Source organism: Scyliorhinus canicula, chromosome 9, assembly GCF_902713615.1.
Source record: "Scyliorhinus canicula chromosome 9, sScyCan1.1, whole genome shotgun sequence".
NCBI classification, from domain to species: Eukaryota; Metazoa; Chordata; class Chondrichthyes; order Carcharhiniformes; family Scyliorhinidae; genus Scyliorhinus; species Scyliorhinus canicula.
The window spans coordinates 82,069,236-82,093,390 of record NC_052154.1 but is presented as its reverse complement, the minus strand read 5'-3'; the positions used below and the strand labels follow the sequence as shown (position 1 = coordinate 82,093,390).

General features: G+C 44.6%; 1 protein-coding gene and 2 long non-coding RNA genes across 4 annotated transcripts in view; 2 read left to right on the top strand and 1 right to left on the bottom strand.

Annotated features, from left to right (window-relative positions):
- Positions 1 to 24,155, bottom strand: part of exoc3l1 (exocyst complex component 3-like 1) — a 147,291-nt gene that overhangs the window by 48,789 nt on the left and 74,347 nt on the right. Inside the window, exons 4-5 of the mRNA XM_038807064.1 lie at positions 17,760 to 18,432; positions 582 to 699 (exon numbers count right to left, since the gene is read on the bottom strand). Of these exons, the coding sequence (XP_038662992.1) occupies positions 582 to 699; positions 17,760 to 18,432 (791 nt within the window). The remainder of the gene's footprint in view (positions 1 to 581; positions 700 to 17,759; positions 18,433 to 24,155) is intronic.
- LOC119971484 lies at positions 694 to 18,151 on the top strand. Its single transcript, XR_005461846.1, has 3 exons — positions 694 to 870; positions 12,724 to 12,849; positions 18,068 to 18,151. It is a non-coding gene; the product is annotated as an uncharacterized LOC119971484 (long non-coding RNA).
- LOC119971483 lies at positions 18,366 to 23,763 on the top strand. Of its 2 annotated transcripts, XR_005461845.1 has the most exons (4): positions 18,368 to 18,451; positions 19,029 to 19,243; positions 19,714 to 19,857; positions 23,417 to 23,763. It is a non-coding gene; the product is annotated as an uncharacterized LOC119971483 (long non-coding RNA). The 2 variants fall into 2 exon arrangements; XR_005461844.1 differs by lacking the exon at positions 19,029 to 19,243 and having other exon boundaries at positions 18,366 to 18,451.

Below are 24,155 nucleotides of genomic sequence, written 5' to 3'. Positions count from 1 at the left end.
TTGCAATTCCTATGATATGGCAGTGGAGCTGTCAACGCAATATTATCAAAGAATCATAGATTCCCTACAACGCAGAAGGAGGCCATTCGGCCCATCGGGTCTACATCGATCCTTCGAAAAGGCCACCCTAGATGGGGACTTTTGTTTGAAACTCCTCTTCACGGGCGGCAAGGTGGCACAGTTCTTAGCACTGCTGCCTCACGGCGCTGAGGAACCGGGTTTGATCTCAGCCCTGGGTCACTGTCCATGTATAGTTTGCACATTCTCCCCTGTCTGCGTGGGTCTCAGTCCCACAACCCAAAGATGTGCTAGGTAGGTGGATTGGCCACGCTAAATTGCCCTTTAAAAAAAAAGAAATTCCTCTTCACACTTTGAAGCTCTTGAATTCAATGATGGCTCAGGTGAGATTATTAGCACAGGCTGAGGATTGTATCTTGGGCTTGTATAGCTCAGAAACGCACACTGTTTTGCCTGAAAAGTATTCATTAATTTTTTTCTACTTTATTTGCACAGGGAATCCAACAAATGCGAGCTCCAGGGAGTCCTCCCAAGTTTAAACTTATTTAAAGGTCTCAACTCACCCGGATAGCATTAACATATTTATCCTCCAGCTGCTCCAGTGCACCTTGGGAAATCAACGGGCCCGGTGAGGTAATGTCTACATCAGGAGAGAGATCAGGGTGATCTACCATTTCTGGACTGCGAGGGGAAGAGACAAAAAGGAAAACAGGAAGCAAGGTTGTGATAACACCATTACAGGAAAAGCATCACAAATGATTAACATTCCAAGGCAATCTCTCGGCGTACTTGCAATGGCTTCTTCTGAGGTGGAGCACTTTCCCCTCAACAGTTGGAGGCTTCCTGCCAACGGTCAGTAAGATTCTTTGATGGTGCGAAGGGCATGTTATTCATGTTTGTGAGAGAGAGGATGACTTAAATCATTGGATCTGAAGGGCAGCACGGTGGCACAGTGGGTTAGCCCTGCTGCCTCACGACAGAGAGGTCCCAGGTTTGATCCCGATCCTGGGTCACTCCGTATGGAGTTTGCACATTCTCCCCGTGCTTACGTGGATTTCGCCCCCACAACCTAAAGATGTGCATGGTAGGTGGATCGGCCACGCTAAATTGCCCCTTAATTGGACAAAATGAATTGGGTACTCTAAAATAAATGTTTAAAATCATTGGATCTTTCAGCCTAGGAGGATGCCATTCAGCCCATCGTGTTAGTGCTCGCTAGCTGAAAGGGCTTGCCCAATGAGCCCCGCTTGCCTGCGCTTTTTCCTGTTGACACATTCCCTCAACAATTTACTCACTCTTTAACTGATCCTCAGCTGAATCACCATGGTTTTATGAAAAGTAAATTGTGTTTGACTAATTCGCTAGAGTTCTTCGAAGATGTAACAAGCTAAGTGGATATGGGGATCCTGTAGATGTAGTATATCTGGATTTCCAGAAGGTGTTTGAAAAGGTGCCGAACAGAAGGTTAATTCACAAAATTAGATCACATGGGTTGGGGTAATTTATTCACTTGGATAAAAGACTGGCAAACGACAGAAGGCAGAGAGTCGGGATAAATGGGGCTTTTTCTGGTTGGCAAGATTTGACTCGTGGGATGCCACAGGGTTCTGTCTTCGGGCCCCAACTATTTATAATCTAAATTAATGACTTGGATGCAGGGATAGAAGGTACTTGGCAAATTTATAGATGACACTAAAATAGGTGGGGTAGTAAGTTGCAATGAGGAAATAAGGAATTTACAAATAGGTATCGAGAGGTTTAGATGAGAGTGCCAAATTTGGCAGATGGAGTTTAACGTGGATAAGTTTGAGGTTATCCATTTTTGGTCAGAAAACTGGAAAGGGAATTTATGATCTAAATGGAGAAAAACTTCTGAGTGCTTTGGTGAGGAGGGATCTTGATGTCCTCAGGCATGAATCTCAGAAAACTAGTATCCAGGTACAGCAGGCAATAAGGAAAGCAAATGGAATTTTGGTCTTTATAGCTAAAGGGATAGAGTATAAAAGTAGGGAAGTGTTGCTGCAACTGTACAAGGCATTGGTCAGACCGCACCTGGAGTACTATTCACAGTTTTTATCCCTTCATTTGAGAAGGGATGTAGTTGTATTAGAGGCAATTCAGAGGAGGTTAACTGGATTGATTCCAGAGATGACGGGTGGTACGGTGGCACAGTGGCTAGCACTGCTGTCTCACAAAGCCAGGGACCCGGGTTCAATTCCAACCTCGGGTGATTGTCTGAGTGGAGTTTGCACGTTCTCCCAGTGTCTGGGTGGGTTTCCTTCCGGTGCTCCAGTTCCCTCCCCTGGCTCAAAGATGTGCAGGTTGGTGGATTGGCCATGCTAAATTGCTGCTTAGTGTCCAAAGGTGAGGTGGAGTTACAGGGATAGGGCAGGAGAGTGGACTTGGGCCGGGTGCTCTTTCAGAGGGTGGGTGCAGACTTGATGGGCCAAATGGCCGCCTTCTGCATTGTAGGGATTCTATGATTCTGTGAGGGCTGTGTCTTATGAAGAGAGATTGATTAGTTTAGGCGAAACTCTTGAGTTTAGACGAATTAGAGGAGATCTAATTGTATAAAATGTATCGACAACGTTGACGTAGAGCGGATTCTTCCTCTTGTGGGGCAATCTAAAATGAGAGATCATTGTTTTAGGATAAGAGGTGGCAGATTTAAAACAGAGATGAGGAGAAACTACTTCTTTCAACGGGTTGTGAATCTGGAATTTACTGCCCCAGAGTGCAGCAGATCATAGAATCCTTACACTGCAGAAGGAGGCCATTCGGTCCATCGAGTCTGCGCCAACCCTCGGAATGAGCATTCAACCCATGTCCACTCCCCTGTCCCCATAACCCCACACCCGTAAACACAATTCTTCATGGCCAACCCACCTAACACACACTTTGGACTGTGGGAGGAAATCTGAGCACCCAGAGGAAACCAACGCAGACACGAGGAGAACGTACAAACTCCATACAGACAGTATCCCAAGGCCGGAATTGAACCCCAGTCCATGGCACTATGTGATAGCATTGCTAACCACTGTGCCACCGTGCCTTGATATTGGGGCATTGATTACATTTAAGGAGGAGATGGACAGATTTTGAATTAGTAATGGGTTGAAGGGTTATGGACAACGGGCAGGAAAGTGGAGTTGAGGCTGAGATGAGATCAGCCACGATGGTGAGATCAGGCTCGAAGGCTGAATTGCCTAATCTTGCTCCTAGTTCTTATGTTTTTATCAATCTGAAAGTAAGCTTGTTCAGTGCCATCTGGCAATATGCCTACTTGGACGTCCTTTGAACAATCAAAACCCAGCGCCGAACTTTCTGAATGCTGGTTGATGCCAGATGGACTCAAAATTGATCTTGTGTGCTACAGATTGTTAAAGGAACTGTATCTGCCACAAGATGTGGACCAGGGTCAGCTCAAGAATGACCAAGATTGATTCATCTCAATTCAGGAAGACCTTTGGGTTCAGTGCAGGGGGACATCTACAACAGGGCACAAAGACTCAGACTGAGAAGGGAGTGTTTGCAAGAACAATATTTTAGAAATGATAACACAACTCCTGACATCCTGGAAACGGAATGGTGTTTAACAAATAAACCATTTATTTTTTGCTGTCACACAAAGCAGCTGGAGCTGACCTCCCTGGTGACTGCCAATAACCTGGTTTAGCCAAACCAAACAGCAGAATGCAAGCCACGTTCCCCATCAATCACTGGACTTTTCACTGACAGGCTACCAGTGTAAACAACCCTCGCTTTTTCTCAACATCTACATGTAATATTGCCAAGTTTGCGGCGAACACAAAATAGGCGGGAAGGCAAAGAGATGGAGAATGACACAAAAACGTCTACAGATGGATATAGACATGTTAAGTGAGTGGGCAAAAACTTGGCAGATAGCTGTCCGTGTGGAGTTTGCACATTCTCCCTGTGTTTGTGTGGGTTTCGCCCCCACAACCCAAAGATGTGCAGGCTAAGTGGATTGGCCACGCTAGATTGCCCCTTAATTGGAAAAAATTAATTGGGTACTCTAAATTTTTTTTAAAACTTGACAGATAGAATATAATGTACGAAAATGTGAAGGTATGCATTTTGGTAGGAAGAATAAATGAGCTGAATGTTATTTAAATGGAAAAAGACTGCAGAAAGCTGCAGCTCAGAGGGTTTTCTGGGTCCTCATGCATAAATCACAAAAAACTAGCATGGATGTTCAGCAGGAAAGAAGGAAGGCAAATGAAATGGCCTTATTTCAAAGAGAATGGAGTATAAAAATAGAGAAGTCTTGCTAAAACTATACAAGGCACTAGTTAGACCACACCTGGAATAATGTGAACAGTTTTAGTCCCCTTATCGAAGGAAAGATATAGTGACATTGGAGACAGCCCAGAGACAGTTCACCAGGTTGATCCCAGGTATGGAGGAATTTTCTTATGCGGATTGGTTGAGTACGTGGGCCTGTACCCATTGGAGTTTGGAAGAATGGGAGGAAAATTTATTGAGGATTCTAAGGGAGCTTGACATGGTAGATGCTGAGAGGGAGTTTCCTCTTGTGGGAGGGTCTAGGACAAGAGGGCATAATCTCAGAGCAAGGGTTCATAGATCATAGATTTTACAGTGCATAAGGAGGCCATTCTGCCCATCGAGTCTGCACCAGCCCATGGAAAAATCACCCTACCTATGCCCATGACTCCATCCTATCCCCATACCCCAGTAATCCAATCTAACCTTTTAGACATGAAGGGCAATTTAGCATGGCCAATCCACCTAACCTGCACATCTTTGGACTGTGGGAGGAAACCGGAGCACCCGGAGGAAGTCCATGCAGACACAGGGAGAACGTGCAAACTCTGCACAGACAGTGACCCAAGCCGGGAATTGAGCCTGGGATCCTGGAGCTGTGAAGCGACTGTGCTAACCACTGTGCTACCGTGATGCCCATTTAAGATAGGGATGAGAAGGCATGTCTTCTCTGAGAGTGAATCTGGCGAATTCTTTACCTCAGTGGGCTGTGGAGGCTGGGTCGGGCCGTTACATATGTTCAAGGCTGAGATAGACTTATTTTTAATCGGTAAATGATTCAAAGGTTGTGGGGAAAAGGCAGGAAAGTGGAGTTGAGGTTTATCATTTCAGATCAGTCATGAACTCATGAATGGTGGAGCAGACCAGATACGCTGAATGGCCTACATCTGCTTCTACATCTTATGGTCTTAGGAGGATTCCAATTCAAACCAAGAGAGGGCTGTAAACCTAACGGGTTGGACCAGACAGTTCTTGATTAACATGGACCATCCCCCTCAGCATCTATGACATCCAATGGGAAAGTACACAAGAATAGGTGCTGGTCATGGAGGCCATTGTGCCTAACAAACCAATCCATTCAAAGAAATGTCTCCCTTTGTGTTGTGACTATTGTATTGTTCTAATATTCCCACTGACATAGGCTTTGGATATTGATCAAACCAGCCCGTTCCAGAAGGTCTGGCCTACTGGAATAAGACTGGAGTCACATAGAGGTGCAATCAAGAAATATAATTTTACAACTATCTGATAGCTGTGCAGTCACTTTCTTTTCACTGAAATTATCTTACTTCCAAAGTTTATCTTAACGGAATTAAAATTCTCAAACTGGCATGGTGGAATTTGAACTCATCCTCTCTGGATTACTCAACCTGCAGTATAACCTCTCCGTGACTGTATAAGGGACTGCCATTATACATCCCTTCAGTGACCTTAATTGACACCAACAAATGCAGCACAGCCTACAAGTCAAATCTAGGCCCCGGTTTTCACCATGTGAAAGGTCCCTGAAGATGGCATTTTTGATTTTTGTGGGGGTGAAACTTGATTCAGGCTAGGGTTCTCATATCTGCAGTTTACAGATGCAGTTGGCCAGTTAAATCATCAGCTATCTCCGGTGCTCTGAGATGTTTGTAGCCCAGAAGTGTGAAACAAGGCGTGTGCAAATTAGACCTGGTAAGAGTTGGTCTGAACTTGGTGGAATTTTTTAGATAGCCAGGATACCCCTTTGGAGTGGTGTGGTCCTGGTACATATTGGGTGAGATAAGGGCACCCTTTGGGAGCTTAATAAAGTACAGAAGATTGTGCATGGAAAGTGCATAAACATATTGTCACTGTCAAGGAACTGTCAAAGCAACCAAAGAACTGCAAAAGCTATAAGAGTATTGTCAAGCTGTCAAAGAACTGTCAAAACTGTCCAAGTACTGTCAGAACTCATTAGAACTATAAAAGCTGCCAATGGATTTAACTCTGCTAAGTTTTAAATTGAAAAACGTCTGGAGTTCAAAAAAAACCTGCTTGATAATTAATTCTGTCTGTTGATATAAAGATGATGGTTGTCATTATAGGGTCTGCGCTGGAGTGATTTATTTTACAAACTAAAGTTACCACACTGGGTGTCTGTTAGTAAGCAGTTTGACTGCTCCAAGTGGATATAGAATAGAAATGTTTGTTTAGGTGAAATTTCTATGTATTGAATGTTTTTAAAAATCAATTAGTGTTTTTGTTTAAAACAGTCATGTCATCAATTGACACATAACTTTATTTTATGTCAGCATTGCACCTGAGGTTTGCACATGGTGGATCCTAGGTGAGTTGGCATATTGGGTGTAAGACAAAAGGGTGGTGGGTGGAGGGCATGGGTTGCCTCATGAGTTGGCACTAAGTTGACATAGGGGTCTAAAAGGGACATTGGGGTGTGGGGGGTATCAAGATATGAGGAGGATGGGATGGCATAGGGTTAAAGAGCAGCAATGGGGGTAGATGGGAGCATGAGGTGGCCGGGTTGGCATGGAGAGCAGGTGAGGGGGTGAAGGCTGTTTCTCTTTTTAATTATTTTTAAAATTAAATTCAACAAGGTGCCAGAATGCAGACACAGGCCTTCCACCCAAGCCTGCCTCCAGGCAGTCTTGGCATGTATTCTGGGATGGAGGGCCAACTTCTAATCCAGCCTGCCCCTCTGGAATGAAAATCAGAATTGTGGTCTGCCATACTTGAAGGTTGGATCCACAGAGCCGGGAATTCTCCCACCTCTGCGCACCCGACTCAGACGTAGAAATCTGGCTCCTGCGGTCTGCTTGTGTTTTCCATCAAACCAAAAACTTCAAGCTCCCTATTTTAAGCCTGTGAACTATTGGCTGACCTCACATAGGGTGGAAATCGGGATAGCGGGATTGGTCTCAGGGTTCTGTATCAATCCTTTTTGCCAAACAACTGTCTAAATCTCTTTCTAAAGAATTTAATCTCTCAAGATGAATTGCAAGAAGGATGGTTTTCTGACTTCTGATTGAGGTTTTTTTAATAAATTAATGGGATGAGAGTTTCTTTGCCAAAACCAGTGTTTGTTGCCCATCCCTAATTGCCCTGGGGAAGAGAGTGGTAAGTCATCCTCCTGAATGACTGCAGTGCTTGTGCTGTTAGGGACAGAATTCCAAGATTTTGATCCAACAATGATGGAATATTGGGGATACAGTTCCAAGTCAGGATACCTTGTGGCTTGGAGGGGAGCTTGTAAGTCGTGATGTTGCCATGCATCTACTACCCTTGTCCTTCTGGATGGTAGAGATCAGGGGTTCGGAAGCTGCTATCAAAGTAGCCTTGGTGAGTTGCTGCAGTGCATCTTGTACATGGTACACAAGGCTGCCTCTGTGTGTCGGTGATGGAAGGAGTGAATGTTTAAGGTGGTGGATGAGGTGTCAGTCAAAAGGTTGCTTTGCCCTTGATGGTGTTGAGCCTTTTGAGTGCTGTTGGAGCTGCAAGTGGCAGTGTATTCAATCACACTCCTAACTTGTGCCTTGTTGGTGATGGACAAGCTTTGGGGAGTCAGGAGATGAGTTGCTTGGTACATGATTCCCAGCTTCTGACCTTGCTCTTGTAGCCACAGTATTTATATGGCTGGTCCAGTTCAGTTTTTGGTCAATGGTAATCCCCAGGATGTTGGGGGATTCGGCAATAGTTTTGCCTTTGCATGACAAAGGGAGGGTTAGACTCTCTTGTTGGTGGGGGAGTGTGGGTATTCATTGCCTGGCAGTTTTGTGGCATGAGAATTATTTGCCATTGATCAGCCCAAGCCTGGATGCTGCCTTTGGACATGGGCTGCCTCAGTATCTGAGGGGTATTAAAAGAAGTAAATACTTCAAAATCATCAATGAACATCGCCATTTCTGACCTTTGATGAAGGGAGCATCATTGATGAAGCAGCTGAAGGCACTACCCTGAGGAACTCCTGCAGTGATGTCCTGGAACTGAGATGATTGACCTCCAATAACCGCAACCATCTTCCTTTGTGCCAGGTATGACTCCAGCCAGTGGAGAGTTCTCCCCTGATTCTCATTGACTTCAATTTTGCTAAGCACCTTGATGCCATGATAGGTCAAATGCTGCCTTGATGTCAAGGGCAGTCACTCTCGACTCATCTCTGGAATTCACTTCTTCTGCCTTTGTTTGGATCACGGCTGTAATGAGGTCAGGAGCTGAGAGACCCCGGCAGAACCAAACTGAGTACCAGGGACCAGCTAATTCTAAGCAAGTGTCACTTGATAAAACTATCGATGACCTATTCAGTCGCTTTACTGATGATCAAGAGTAGACTGATGTAATTGGCTGGGTTGGATTTGTCATGCTCTTTGAGGACAGGACATAACTGAGCAATTTTCCACATTGCCGGTTAGATGCCAGTGTTGTCGATTTAGTGGAACAGCTTGGCTAGGGGTGCGGCAAGTTCTGGAACACAAGTCTTCAGTACTATAGCCAGGATCCATAGCCTTTTCTGCAGCGGAATCAAGCATTTTGTGATAGCACATGGAGTGAATTGAACTGGATGAAGACTGGCATCTGTGATGCTGGGGTCCTCTGGAGGAGGCCTGGATTCATCATCATTCACTTGGCAATTCCGGTTGAAGATGGCTGCAAATACTTCAGCCTTGTCTTTCATGCTGATCTGTTTGGCAACCCCATCATTTTTTTTTTTTTTATAAATTTAGAATACCCAATTCATTTTCCAATTAAGGGGCAATTTTTTTAGCGTGGCCAATCCACCTACTCTGCACATCTTTGGGTTGTGGGGGCGAAACCCACGCAAACACGGGGAGAATGTGCAAACTCCACACAGACAGTGACCCAGAGCCGGGATTCAAACCTGGGACCTCGGCGCCGTGAGGCAACAGGGCTAACCCACTGCGCCACCGTGCTGCCCTGGCAACCCCATCATTGACAATGGGGATATTTGTGGTTCATTATGCTGTTGTTTAAATGCCCATCACCTGGATATGGCAGGACCAAAGACCTTTGACCTGATCCGTTGGTTGCGGGATCGATTCGCCCTGTCTAATTCATGCTACTTCTGCTTTTATAACTTCACCAGTTTGGCATCTGATTCTTCGGTATGCCTGGTGCTGTTCCTAGGATGCCCTCCTACACTGTTCATTGAACCAGAGTTGATCTCCTGGCTTGATTGTTATGGTAGAGTGAGGGATATGTCATGTCATGAGGTTATAACTTGTGGTTGAGGAGAATTCTGCTGCTGCTGATGGCCCTCAGTGAATGTGGGGCCCAGATTTGATCTGGCAGATCTGCAAAGAATCCTATTTAGCATGCATACTACACAACACAATGGAGGGTATCCTCAGTATGAAGACAGGGTGATGTCTACAGGTGGTGGTCAATTCTACATCTGCTGTCATGGACAGTTGCATCTGCAACAGTTAGATTGGTGAGGATGGGGCAGCACGGTGGCGCAGTGGGTTAGCCCTGTTCCCTCACCGCGCCAAGGTCCCAGGTTCGATCCTAGCTCTGGATCACTGTCCGTGTTGAGTTTGCACATTCTCCCCGTGTTTTTGTGGGTTTCACCCCCACAACCCAAAGATGTGCAGGGTAGGTGGATTGACCATGCTAAATTGCTCCTTAATTGGAAAAAAAAATTAATTGGATACACTAAATTTATTTTAAAAAAAGATTGGTGAGGACAAAGTTAAGTACGTTTTACCCTCTTGCTGATTCCCTCACCACCTGCCAAAGACCCAGTCTAGCAGCTATGTCATTGAGGCCTTGGCCAGCTTGGTCAGTAGTGGTGCTACCGAGTCACTCCTGGTGATGGACCGAGAGTACACGCTGTGCCCTTGCACCCCGAAAGCTTCTTTCAAAAGGTGTTCAACATGAGGAGCACTGATTCATCAATCAGCAAGAGAGTTCCTTGGGCATGTTTGACCCAATGTCATGAGACTTCATGGTTCTGCAGCAAAGGTTGGGAACCCCACAGGGTCACTATCTCCAGGCTGTATGCACTCTCCTGCCATTTTGATGAGTCTGACCTGTCGGTGGGACAGGACTGCTGGAGGAGGAGTCTGAAGAGTTGTTTCAACATTATGGTTCAGTGAGCATGACCAGTCTGTGGAACAGCTCTCCCAATTTCACAAGTCCCAAGATTCTGGTGAGGAAATCAATTGTCCTGGATGTGCTCTTGTCATGTCTGGGTCAGAGTCAAGTGGTCCATCTGGTTTTATTCTTATTATACCTTTCTACAGCTGCTTTACACAGCAGAATGCTTTTGAGACTATCTCACAGAAGCAGTTAAGAGCTATTTTGGGGTCACAGAGTGGGACTGAAGTCACATATTATTCAGACTGTGTAAGTATGGCAGATTTTCTTTCATGAAGGATATTAGTCAACCAGATGTGTTTCCACGGCAATCTGGTAATTTAATTATCATAATTGTTGGCACTAGCTTTTATTGCATATTGATTTATGAAACAGAATTTAAATTTCCTAGCTGCCTTGGAGAGATTTGAGCTCATGTCTCTGGATCATTAGCCCAGACCCTTAATCATAATCATCTTAATTTTGCGTACTTTTGATACAATTCCAGAGACCAGTAGAAACAGCCCAGCACTATTCATAACAGAGGTCTTGTGAAGCAGTGTGTAGAGTCCCAGCCTCTGAGCCTGAGGTTCTGTGTTCAAGTCCCACCCCAGGACTTGTTGCCCAAGGAAGGTGTTTTAATAACACGGTCAAACAGATTGAATGTGTCAACATGTAAATCCTTCTAAATATGCCCATAGCTGGCAGTAAGAACAGGAGAGATGCTTGATGTGAAGTAACGCCCATAAAGTACAAACTATGGTGACAGACGAGCGATTTGTTCCGGGAATTCCTAGCTCTGGAAGCAGACTAAAGTCTGTCTTAGTGCACCACTAGATGCGGGAAGAGTATCGGAATTGGAATGATTCATAGCTCACCACCATCAGAAAATACTCCATCAGGGCACTCCTTGATTTCCATAACAGGAATGAAAAAGGGCAGCGTGGTGGCGCAGTGTTAGCACTGCTGCCTCATGGCGCTGAGGATCCGGCTTCGATTCCGGTCCCGGGTCACTGTCCGTGTGAGGTTAGCACATTCTCCCTGTGTCTGCGTAGGTCTCACCCCCACAATCCAAAGATGTGCAGTGCAGGTGGAATGGCCATGCTAAATTTCCCCTTAACTGGAAAAAAAATAATTGGGTACTCTTTATTTAAAAAAAACAAAATGAAAACGTGTCACTCTTCACAATAACTCTACATCCATAGTAACAGCCTGGTGAATGCATCTTCTCTATGTCCTTCCTGTAAAGGGGTGCTCCTATCTCCCACGACATTCCAAAGAAGATATTGGACATGTTCAGCATTCCATCGCTTAGGTACTGGATTTGAGAAATTGATTCTGGCTTCTCCAGATTAATGTTTCCCCAGTCTTCTAAACCGTGTTCAATATTGTAGACTTTGGAACTTCACCTATAATAGGTTTGACACCAGCTGTTTTTTAATGTCCTGTCCCTGTAGTGGTGCAGAGGTGGTTGGGGAGTGGAGTGGGGGGATGGGGGTGTCATCTGCCAATCTGAGTTGGATGCGCTATTGTCATGTCTGTCGCCTGAGCCAGTCTGCTTCAAGTTTCTTTTCTGAGCATTCTTTGGAAAATAACAGCTAAGAGCCAATGCCATTTGTTCCATAGCTTCCTTCCAAGGTTCTGGGAAATAATCACCTGGTCACAGTGACTTGTCTATGTTAATTTTCAGTCACTTCTTCAGTACTTTCCCCTTCTGAAGACTAATCACCACTCACTGTTTGCCACTCTCCTGTACCTCTTTCACATGGGGAATGATCTTCTGGACAAGGCGCCATGGAATTGCTGCATGAGAATTTAAAAGTGGTGTATTCAAATTGGGCAAAATGGATAGCGCCTTTACCCACACCAAGCCATTATTCCCCTCGATGTGCCTGACATGACAGCCTTTATTAGATTAATATCATGGACATAGCATTCAATTTGGATACCAATAGAGGGCTGCTAAGGGCGGCATGGCGGCAGAGTGGTTAGCACTGCTGCCTCAGGGCGCCAAGGACCTGCGTTCGATTCTGGCCCCAGGTCACTGTCCAAATGGAGTTTGCACATTCTCCCCCACAACCTAAAAAGATGTACAGGCTACGTGGATTGGCCACACCTTAATTGGAAAGAAAAGAATTGGGTACTATAAATTTATAAAAAACAAAAAAATTATTTTAAAAAACCAATAGAGAGCTGCTACTTTAAAGCATATGATAAGATTGACCCGATTAAACTGTCAGTTGTCTTCGATTAGCCATCACCTTGAATTAACAACTCTAAGCTCAATATCAGATTTATTTTTATCATATTTGATTGTGTTAACGGCAGACTAATTCTGAGAGAGAAACAGGAACCAAATACCAGGAACTGGCAGATACTACGAGCCAAGAAAGGGGTCAAATCTAAAGAAAGATGGAAACTGGAAACACCATGGATAAGATTCCTGAAACAGTGGTAAGATATACAATGTAGGAAGGATGTGGCAGAGTCTGGTCATGGATACGTTGTACTGGGATATGTACAGTGTTCGAAGAAATTTACTTCAATAGAAATTGGGGTGGAATTCTTCAGATAAGTTAGCATCATAGAATCCCTACAGTGCAGAAGGAGGCCATTCAGCTCATCGAGTCTGCACCAAACCTCAGAAAGGGCACTTTACCAAGGCCCACTACCCTGCCCTACCCCCTTAACCTCGTAACTTAATCTACAGATCTTTCGACACTAAGGGACAATTTATCATGGCCAATCTACCTAACCTGCACATCTTTGGACTATGGGAGGAAACTGGAGCACCTGGAGGAAACCCACTCAGACATGGTGAGAACAAGGGCTGCACATGGCACAATGGTTAGCATCGCTGCCTTCGGCTCTCAGGACCCGTGTTTGAATCCCAGCCCTGGGTCACTGTCCGTGTGGAGTTTGCACATTCTCCCCATGTCTGCGTGGGTTTCACCCCCACACCTAAAGATGTGCATGGTAGGTGGATTGGCCACGCTAAATTGTTCCTTAATTGGAAAACAAAATAATTGGGTACTCTGAATTTATTTAAAAAAAGACATGCAAACTTCACACAGTCACTCGAGGCCGGAATTGAACCCGGGTCCCTGGCACTGTGAGGCAGCAGTGCTAACCACTGCACCACCCCAAATGAAAGTGGAGAATGTGGGCATCGATCCCACTACCTGTCCAAGTGAGCACTCTACCCCTTGAGCTAATACCTCCAAATGGGGTTACAGCAAATAAATCTCTGAGGTAGATGATATTGATTCCAAATTGTTACAAGACAAGAGAAATATTTGTGAGGCAGAGAATTGCATGAGGAAATAGTGAATACACCAGATATCCAGTGGATGACATATTTTTTAAAAATAAATTTTGCAGTACCCAATTATTATTTTTTTTCCAATTAAAGGCAATTTAGCGTGCCCAATCTACTTAACCTGCTGATTGAAGGTAAGAGGTAGATGACTGAGAGGGGAGGTGAGGAGAAAGTTTTCACTTAGAGGGTGATGGGGGTCTGGATCTCACTGCCTGAGAAGGTGGCTGAGGCAGAAACTCTTGTCACATTTAAGAAGCATTTAGATATTCACTGGCACTGCCTCTAGGTCCCTGGACCAAGCGCTGGAAAATGGGATTAGTGTAGTCAGATCTTTGTTGACCAGCATGAACACAATGGGCTAAATGGCCTCCTTCTGCGCTGTAAACATCTATGGGCCTATGATGTACCTCACCTTCCAAAAAATCTTCAACAAAGCACCATGCAAAATATTATTCATTCAAATCAACACAGTTGGCAGAGTAGGGTACTGGGTCCATTTCAGTTTCTAATTTGTATCAATGACTTGTATTCAAGAGCTCAGTGTAAATGTGTCAAATTTGCAGATGAGATTACAGCAGAGAAGGTGGCCTTTTGGCCTGTTGCATCCCTGCCAACTCTTTGCAAGAGAACTCAGCTAACTCCCATTCGCCTGTCCTTTCCACATAGCCCTGCAAATTCTCTCTTCAGGTGCTTATCCAATTCTGTTGTGAAAGCCGGATTGAATCTGCCTCTGCCACACTCGCAGGCAGCTCATTCCAGACCCTAACCCACTCGAGCATAAAGCTTTTTCCTCATGTTCCCATTGGTTTTTTTGCCAATCACCTTAAATCAGTGTCCTCTGGTTCTCAACCCATCTTCCAATGGAAACAGTCTCTATCTCCACTGATCGGATCTCTCATAATTTTGAACACTTCTATGAAATCTCCTCTCAAACTTCTCTCCAGGAATAACAAGCCCAGCTTCTCCAATCTATCCGAATAACTGGAATCATCCTCATAAACCTCTCCTGCACTTTCTCCAAAGCCTTCATATTTTCTCAAAGTGCAGTGTTCAGGATTTTGTATTCCTCTTAAACAACTTTCTCAGCCTACCCTGCCACTTTCAACAATTTATGCACATATATACCACCAGGTTCCTCTGTTCCTGCACCCCTTTTAACTGTCCAGCAGAGGGCAGCAGAGCAGAGCCTCTGATTGGCTGCTGTGGGGAAAATTTGCATCAGTGCATTGTGGTCACTGTATCCAGAAGGTGTACCTGAGCAAAACACCCTCCATGTTCAAGTGAAGGCAGGCATCCAGCAGAGAGTAGCAGAGTGGAGTCACTGATTGCTTGTTGCAGGGAAAATTTACATCAGTGCATTGCGGTGTGGAATGTCATCCCAATTGAATGTAAGAAAGTCAAGTGAATATGTAACTTTGATGGAAATGTACAGTCACAACAATTCAAAATATTCTGTAATGTTTATTAGAAATTTTATGAATAAAGTATCTTTTTTGGAAAAAAAAAGTTGCAGGGAAAATTTGCATCAGTGCATTGCGGTCACTGTATCCAGGTGGTTTGTGGAGGAGCTGTTGTCAAGTGATATACATAAATGATCTGGAGGAAGGTATAGGTGGTCTGATTAGCAAGGTTGCAGATGACAGTAAGATTGGTGGAGTAGCAGATAGTGAAGTGCTGTCAGAGAATACAGCAAAATATAGATAGATTGGAGAGTTGGACGGAGAAATGGCAGATGGAGTTCAATCTGGGCAAATGCGAGGTGATACATTTTGGAAGATACAATTCAAGAGCGAACTATACGGTAAATTAAAAAGCCCTGGGGAAAATTGATGCACAGAGCGATCTGGGTGTGCAGGTCCATTGTACCCAGAAGGTGGCTGTGCAGGTCGATAGAGTGGTCAAGAAGGCATATGGCATGCTTTCCTTCATCGGAAGGGTTATTGAGTACAATACTCAATGTATTGAGTAGGTCACGTTACAGTTGTATAAGACTTTGGTTCGGCCACATTTGGAATACTGCGTACAGTTCTGGTTGCCACATTACCAAAAGGATTTGGATGCTTTGGAGAAGGTGCAGAGGAGGTTCACCAGGATGTTGCCTGGTATGGAGGGCGCTAGCTATGAAGAGAGGTTGAGTAGATTAAGATTATTTTCATTAGAAAGACGGAGGTTGAGGGGGGACGTCATTGAGGTCTCCAAAATCATGAGAGGTATAGACAGGGTGGATAGCAAGAAGCTTTCTCCCAGGGTGGGGGACTCAATTACTAGGGGTCACGAGTTCAAGGTGAGAGGGGAAAAGTTTAAAGGAGATATGCGTGGAAAGTTCTTTACGCAGAGGGTGGTGGGTGCCTGGAACGCATTGCCGGCGGAGGTGGTAGAGGCGGGCACGATAGCATCATTTAAGATGTATCTAGACAGATACATGAATGGGCAGGGAGCAGAGGGATACAGATCCTTAGAAAATGGGCGACAGTTTTAGATAGAGGATCTGGATCGGCGCAGGCTTGGAGGGCTGAAGGGTCTGTTCCTGTTCTGTAATTTTTCTTTGTTCTTTGTGGTCAGGATTCTCCATTCTGGAGACTAAGTGCTCCCACCAGCAGAGAATTGGGACAGGTCTCTGCTGTTGCTGGGAATGAGCCCCAGGTGTGAGCCTTCTTAACCATACAAATATTTGCATGCTGGAGAGTTCGCCCGATTCCGTCGGAATCCTGATATTGGGCCGCCATTTTGAGTGGACAGCCTGATCCTCCTTCCTAGGCCTGCCTCCCTCCCACAGTGCTAATCGTGCACCACCCCATGTTCGCACCCACCCCTACTTTTGGCAATGAGGAGCACCCTCCCCCACCACAGGAATAGCGGGCCACCCCCTCACAACATGCACGCACCGCTCCCCCCTACTCCCACCCCCTCCCCACCCCGGTTCCCATCAAACCTCTCTTTAAACATGGCACCCCAATCTCTTGAAAGCCGAGGGTTTTGGTGGGGCAGGCTCTTAGGCTGACGTCACAAGACCCGCTGCCAGGATTTTGTTTTGACTCAGTGTCAAAAGATATGTTGGGAAAAACCAGCAGTGGAGCTGGCGAGCTACACACCCCTTTTCCCGCCAGAGTTGACACTTAGTCAAATAATTATAAAATTCTGCCCAAATCGCTTCCCACGTCTCTGCATTAAATTTCATCAACGCTCTGCTGGCCCATTCCAGCAGCTTCTCCATGCTTTCTGGAAGTCTATCACTATCCTACTCACAGTTCACAATAGTTTCAAGTTTTATGTTATCTGAAAAGTTTGACCCAAGACTAGGTCATTAAAATATTTCAAGAAATGCAGTGGGTCTAATACCGATATCAAGGTTAAAGTAGATAGCAGAAGTTGGACAAAAAGTGAAAGGGGCAGAAGAGTGCCAGATGAAATGTAACACAAACAGTACAAATGAAGGACAGAGGAACAGATGGAACTGTTGAAGGAGACCTCATCATCGTAATTCTCAACATGTGCCCCCAATACGGAGCAGCAACCAACAAAGCTACTGGATGATGGATCTCATTGGGAAACAAAAAAATGTAAGTCAGAGAAAGTCATTATCAGATTGCACAGTGCTTTCGTTAGACCATGACTTCAGTATTGCATCCAGTTAGGTCACTGAGATTTAAGAAAGCCAAGCACTGGAGGTGATACTGAGAAGAGCCACAAAGCTGTTTCCCATATGAGACAGCAGGAACATTGCCATTCACTCCAGACACATGGACCCATATATGATATCCCTCAAGGTCAACATTATTAGACTGAAGCCAAATCAAGTGAGGCCCTGATACCGAAACCTCTCAGATCCCGAGGCCCTCAGGCAACACTGCATCTCAAACAAATAACCTCTATCAGAAATATTACTGACCACAGTGACATTATAATAACTCAAATAGAGCTTATCTTCCTGCTAACAATACAACATTGTTGCTCAAACTAGCCATTCTGGAACACTTCCAAATGCCATTCTAATTCAGGTCAGACAGCCGTGCACTTATGCCACCCCCTGTACTCTGCCACCTACCTGTGGTAGATTTGGCGTATCCAATTCAGCACCGTATAGATCTCACTCTTCTCCAGGTCCCAAGAGATAATATCCTGCAGATGTCCTGAAAGATAACTGTGATGTAGCAATATATAGGTCTGAAGAATATTATAGTGGGGAGGGCAACACTGCACCATTAAGTGTTTTACTACTTTCAAATCATTGAGAATATTGTTCTGCAAGGCTGCTAGATGATTGGCCAGTCCCGGTCCCTTTGTGTCAGTTTGCCGCGCTCTGAACTGTGTTGCAGTCGACTGCTCAATAACTTTAAAAAACATTTGCCGCAGATTTTTAGGTCGTCCGGGAGGGAAAAACATGTGATGGTTTTGGCCATCCAAAGCCACTTGGTCAATCTTCTCTTCTCGCTCGATTATACGAATCGCTGCGACAAACAGGGACGGGTCCTGTTTAACCAGGGTTAGACCACAGCTTACAACATCCCAGAGCTCCTTGGCAAGATCTTCATTCAGCTGCCTGACAGCGCTAAAGTATGACAAGACGATCTGCTCCCCTTCTGTGTCCTGTCTCCCAGCTCGGTACAGCTGGCACAGAATGTCGTCGCGCCAGCTCTCCATCGCCATCAGCTTGCTGTGGGCCTCCAGCAGCTTGCGGTCCTCTATCAGTTGCCGTGTCTCAGTCACAACCTCAGGGACTGTAATCAAATAGATCAGGTCAGTCAGTTCTTTATCACTTTGCATTCTGAACAGTGAGTTTTTGTTTTACTTAAAGTCCCCCCCAAAATGTTTTTAAGTACCCGATTCATTTTTTTTTCCAATTAGGGAGCAATTTAGCCTGACCAATCCACAGCAGGAATCTTACAGCAGAGAAGGAGGCCATTTGGCGCCTTGGTATCTGTGCTACAAAAAGCTATCCAATTAGTCCGAATTCCCTGCACTTTTCCCATAGGCCTACAATAGTCTGAGAGCACATGATCCAGGTTGGCACTTTAAACATGCCTGTGCAATACCAGGAGCGTGCTGCATTGCCAGACGTGCCACTTTCAGATGAGATATTAATTCAAGATCCGGTCTGCTTGAATGGAAGTCCACGGCCAACTTCACTAAAACAGAATTATTGGTCATTCATCTCACTCGCTGCTTGTGCAATATTGCTGTGTGTAAATTGGCTGTTGCTTTCCCCATTTTATAACAGTAGCTACTTTTCAAAAACAATCTAATGGCCATACTTTCGGACCACTCGAGGGCTTGATAAGGCAATGTATAAATAAAACTTCTCTCTTTAATGCAGTATTGCCCAAGATTTGAATGAAAATTCATTAGTGGCCTGAGTTCATTGAACTGGCACAAGCTCTCATATGTTCTCTATCTTTGGATAATGGTACAATAAACATTGGCTCAGACCATGTGATCGAGGCTGGAACCAATGAAGCAGTTTTATTGGAAACAAAGATGTAAACAGCAGCAGCAACAGGATGTCAAAGCAGTACATTGGACTACTGTGAGGTGATTATGAGCCTCTTGACTTAACTGTAGCAGGTAAACTTAGAGAGACCACAGACAAAACATCAGGGGAGCTGCAAGTGGTTGTGTGTGCATTTTCACTGGGTTTCAATTCAGCGTTGCGTGTCAAAACTATGGTAAGAAACTCGGAGCAATCCCACAAAATTTGAGAGCCACAATTCCTAACCTGTACTTCCACAAACAAAAATAACAAGATGCTTTTTCACCCAATTGTTGGGCTGGTTTCCTGGTCTATTTTGTTACTTTAAGCACAGTTATCAGTTATAAACTGCAGAATCAGAGCCTTATCTTCAATGAGGTCATGTTATACAATCCCACATGACTAATTAGTCAAATCATACAACACAGTTCCATATTATATGATTATTGTCAAGAACTCAGTTGTCACTTCACAATTCCAGCATGAATACAGCAGTGGTTTATACAAAACACTTGTACCATTTCTACCCTAGGATTTCTACATTCTGTCACTGCACCTGGTTTAGTGCACAGTCCGTTCCAGCCCCACTTGACCTGGAGTCGCAACACAGGTGAAATGAGATTTTATTTGAAATACCCAAGGTTCTTAGTTGAGCCCAATAAACTACAGTCACCAGGTTTGTAACTTTAACATTTTTTTTCTTTAAAAAAAATAAATTTAGAGTACCCAATTCATTTTTTCCAATTAAGGGGCAACTTAGCGTGGCCAATTCACCTACCCTGCACACCTTTGGGTTGTGGGGGCGAAACCCACGCAAACATGGGAGAATGTGCAAACTCCACACGGATGGTGACCCAGAGCCGGGATCGAACCTGGGACCTCGGCGCCATGAGGCAGCAATGCTAACCACTGCACCTGTAACTTTAACATGAGTAACCTTTTATTATGTCCAGTGTAATAATTAAACTGACAGAACAATGTAACTGACGATCTCATCATACCCCTTTCCTAACTCCCCCTTCTAACTACCCCCAGTCTCTATATATACACACACTGCACAGGGAAAGGGTGGTGGAAAGGCAAAAAAAAATTAATAAAACAAAGGATAAGGATCTTTGATGCAGAGGGATGATTTCCAGTCAATGTCTTTCTGAAATTTAGGCTTTTGTTTGGTATTTCGTGCTTCTAGGGTTGAGTTGGTTTTCTGTGGAAAGGTCTACTTTCAGTATCATTTCCGGTTCACAGCAAAGAGTGTGATGGGACCCACTGCTTTCAGAACAATAGAGTAGTCATTTCACTCCACCAAGCAGGAGAGAGAGAGACAGAGAGAGAGAGTCCCTTCTACTTCCAAGGTCTAAACACTTCTGCCAAGCTCTCCCATAAAGCATCACACAGGGACCAATCACTGACTGTTATCAGGCAGAACACTGTCCCTGGCCAACCCACTAGTTGCCAGTTAGCCAAACAAACCAACTTCCTCCAAAGCTAGTTCCTAAGATTCACTCATCGCCAAAGAGTCTGGCCTCTCCTCTCCAAACATAAAACTTTATAATAATAATCTTTATTATGGTCACAAGTAGGCTTACATTAACACTGCAATGAAGTTATTGTGAAAAGCCCCTAGTCACCACACTCTGGCGCCCGTTTGGGTACACAGAGGGAGAATTCAGAATGTCCAATTCACCTAATGAGCGCGTCTTTTGGGATTTGTGGAAGGAAACCGGAGCACCCGGAGGAAACCCACGCAGACACGGGAGAACGTGCAGATTCTGCACAGACAGTGACCCAAGCGGGAATTGAACCCAGGCCCCTGGCACTGTGAAGCAACAGTGCTAGCCACTGAGCTAATACAATGTCCTGAGAAGCAGGCTACTTCAGCTTGAGTTTTCTCCTTAAAGGCATATTCCAATTATGGGTCCACGGGCCAAAAATAATAAAAGAAAAGAAATGGGAACAAAGGAAGTGACAGGAAAGACTCCACACATACTAACACTAAATTAAAACACATGAAAAGACGCAGTGTAGACTTCAGATTACATGTTGCCAAGAATATACCCTCATGGTCATCTCAATCTCTGCCAGCAATTCAAATCCCATGGTTATCTGGTCCATTCAAGTTCTTCAGTAAGATTATTCCCATAAACAGTGACAAAACCAACTCTCACAACATGAAATGAGTGACCTTCCTTCAACTAGGCCTACAACATCTGCTGACTTCACAAACAATGAGTTCCATGGGCAATGTGAACCTACACTGTGTAACAACATTAAACTTGGACCAGTGTCTAATGTTAAATTAGTGAAAGAGAAACATTCATTTAAAGCCTCTCACAACGTCAGTATATCACACCCAATTAAGTAGCTTTGAAGTGCACTTACTGTTGTACTATAGGAAACAAAGCTGCCAATTTATTCACAACAAAGCCCCAGAAACAGTGATGAAACAAATAACCAGATCATCAGCTTTTCCTCTTGTCCAAGCGATAAATGTTTCCTAGGGCACAAGATTGAATCCTGCTGTTCTTTTCTGAATAGCGTGCCAAATCTTTTTCTCTTCATTTCGGAGAGAAGGCAGGACCTCAGTTCAATGTCTTGTCCACCTCCAACAGTGTAGTATCCCCTAAGTACTGGACTAGAATGCCAGCCTAGAATATGTGTTCAGTCTCTGAAGTTCTGGTAAGGTTTCATCCACTCACTTCAATGACTTTAGGTATTTGTCTGTATCATGATGATTCGAGTTGAATTGACTACCTGCTGTCTATTTTATACATTAGAACCATAGCTTCCAGCTATTGAGCTGTCTATTAAGTGACTCTGAAAGAATCAGGGTCATCCCTGCACAAAAATGGATCAATACAGGCAGAGCACGTGGCTCAGTGGTTAGCACTGCAGTCTCAAGGCACCGAGGTCCCAGGTTCGATTCCCGGCTGTGGGTCACTGTCCATGTGGATTTGCACATTCTCCCCGTGTTTGCGTGGGTTTCACTCCAAAACACAAAGATGTGCAAGGTAGGTGGATTGAACACACTAAATTGCCCGTTAATTGGAAAAAATGTATTGGGTACTCTAAATTGAAAAAAAAATTAATAAAAAAATTAAAAATGGATCAATACTATGATAGTGCGGTCCCTTTAAAGAGTGTACCCTCACAGCCCATGTGGCTGGCTCGGGGCCTATCATGCAGGAGCATGCAAACTCCAACCAATGAGGCCCTGGGAGTGGAGATCTGGTCAGAGTGAACCTGGGAGCCAGAGTAATAACACCTGTATAAAGACTCTGAGCCTATATACAGGTTATCCTCATTATTTGCCAATAAACACATTTTGTCCTTCAGTGCTGCCATCTACCTGGTATTGTCTCGAGCCATTACAAATACCTCCAATTGCCTTTATTATAGAGAGTGAACTGAGGTAAAGGATATCACAGGTATGAGGGAATGAGTTGCATCGAGGGTAACAGTTTGCCTTGTTTTGGAATGTTTGACGATTGGCTTTGAAGGGATTATTGACCGACTTACATTAAGAGGGCTATTAAGTTGGATTCAGCTCCCCACAGCATTAGCTGCTTCTGGGAATGTAAATTACCTCCCGCTGAAATATCTGTCCCAAGGATTTTCCTGTATACCAAAACAGCTCAAGACTGTTCAGATATTCCAGTGACGTGCACATCGAATCATCATCGTCATCATCTTCAGGATTTCATTCTTCAATAGAATAGCTGCCAGCAGCTCATACCTGAGAGAGCAATAGCAAGTCGAATTGATAACTCAACTTGCCAATTCCTGGGCACAGGATGACCGGGGTAGAATCACAAGTCGCGTTTCTGTTCAACTAAAGGAAAAGTGAAATATATAGTGGATACATTCTCTCGGGGAACTGCGAGAGAGAGAGAGAGAGAGAGAGAGAGAGGGGGGGGGGGGGGGGGGGGGGGGGGGGGGTGAGGTTGCTGATGAGTTTCGATAAATGCCAGTTTGTCAAGTAAGTTTTGCTCACTCACAGGGATAGTGTGGTACTTATGTGATTCAGTATATATATATATAATATATATCCTAATTTACTGAGAGATATATATACAAACGTAGATTCTGCTCAATGTATGCAGTATGTAATGTTGTTCATGACTTTGTAGAAGGACAAAAATAATTCAATAACCGTCCTAGTTTCTCTCGCTTACAATGTCGCCTTACAACTAAGACAATCTGCTCCAGGAAAATATTTGTTTCTTTATTTTAAACAGGAAAGGGAAAGGAAGCACTGTCTACAATGGCAACAGATTAACTTTCGGCAATGGATCAAATGGGTCAGACATGGGAAGAAACAACGGTTAAAAGTCAAAATCCCAGAGAAAAACAGAAACTGTGGAAATACTCAGGTGGTCAGGCACCATGTGTGGCGAGAGAAACAGAGTAAATGGGCAGAATTCTCCCAAGCAGCCAGCGGCAGGTTTGGTGTCGAGTGGATGTGGTGAATCTAACGGGAGTCAAAAAGTCAGAAACCCACCTATGGGGAATCCTTCATCTTGGTGGCAGGTGGTGCAAACGCCATTTTCATCACATGAATGCTCATTAAAACAGCTGCCCACTCGTATTCCATCAGGCCTTTCAATCCTGCATCACGCCAGCTGGAATTTGTCAGTCTAAAATCAGATTGCGTGCAGAAGGCGGTCCTTAGTTTGCAAAGAGACTTTGGGTGAGTGTAGCATCTTTTGTGCCAAAGTACTGTGCTGCTCCTGATGCGCTGTTCACCCCTCTGCTGGGGCAGACTGGTTCCTGCCTCCATCACTGAGCTGGTCTTCATGGACAGCACTGTGCTGCTGAACCCTGGGCTTTCCTGTCTCACCATCTTGGATCAGTACTACACCTGGGGTTGGGGGGTACAGGGGTCCCTTTGCCCCTGATGCCACACAGCAGTGTTTAGCTGGACAGCCCTGTGCTGCATGGCTCATGCTGCCACCGCAACAAAGTTTGACCAGGGAT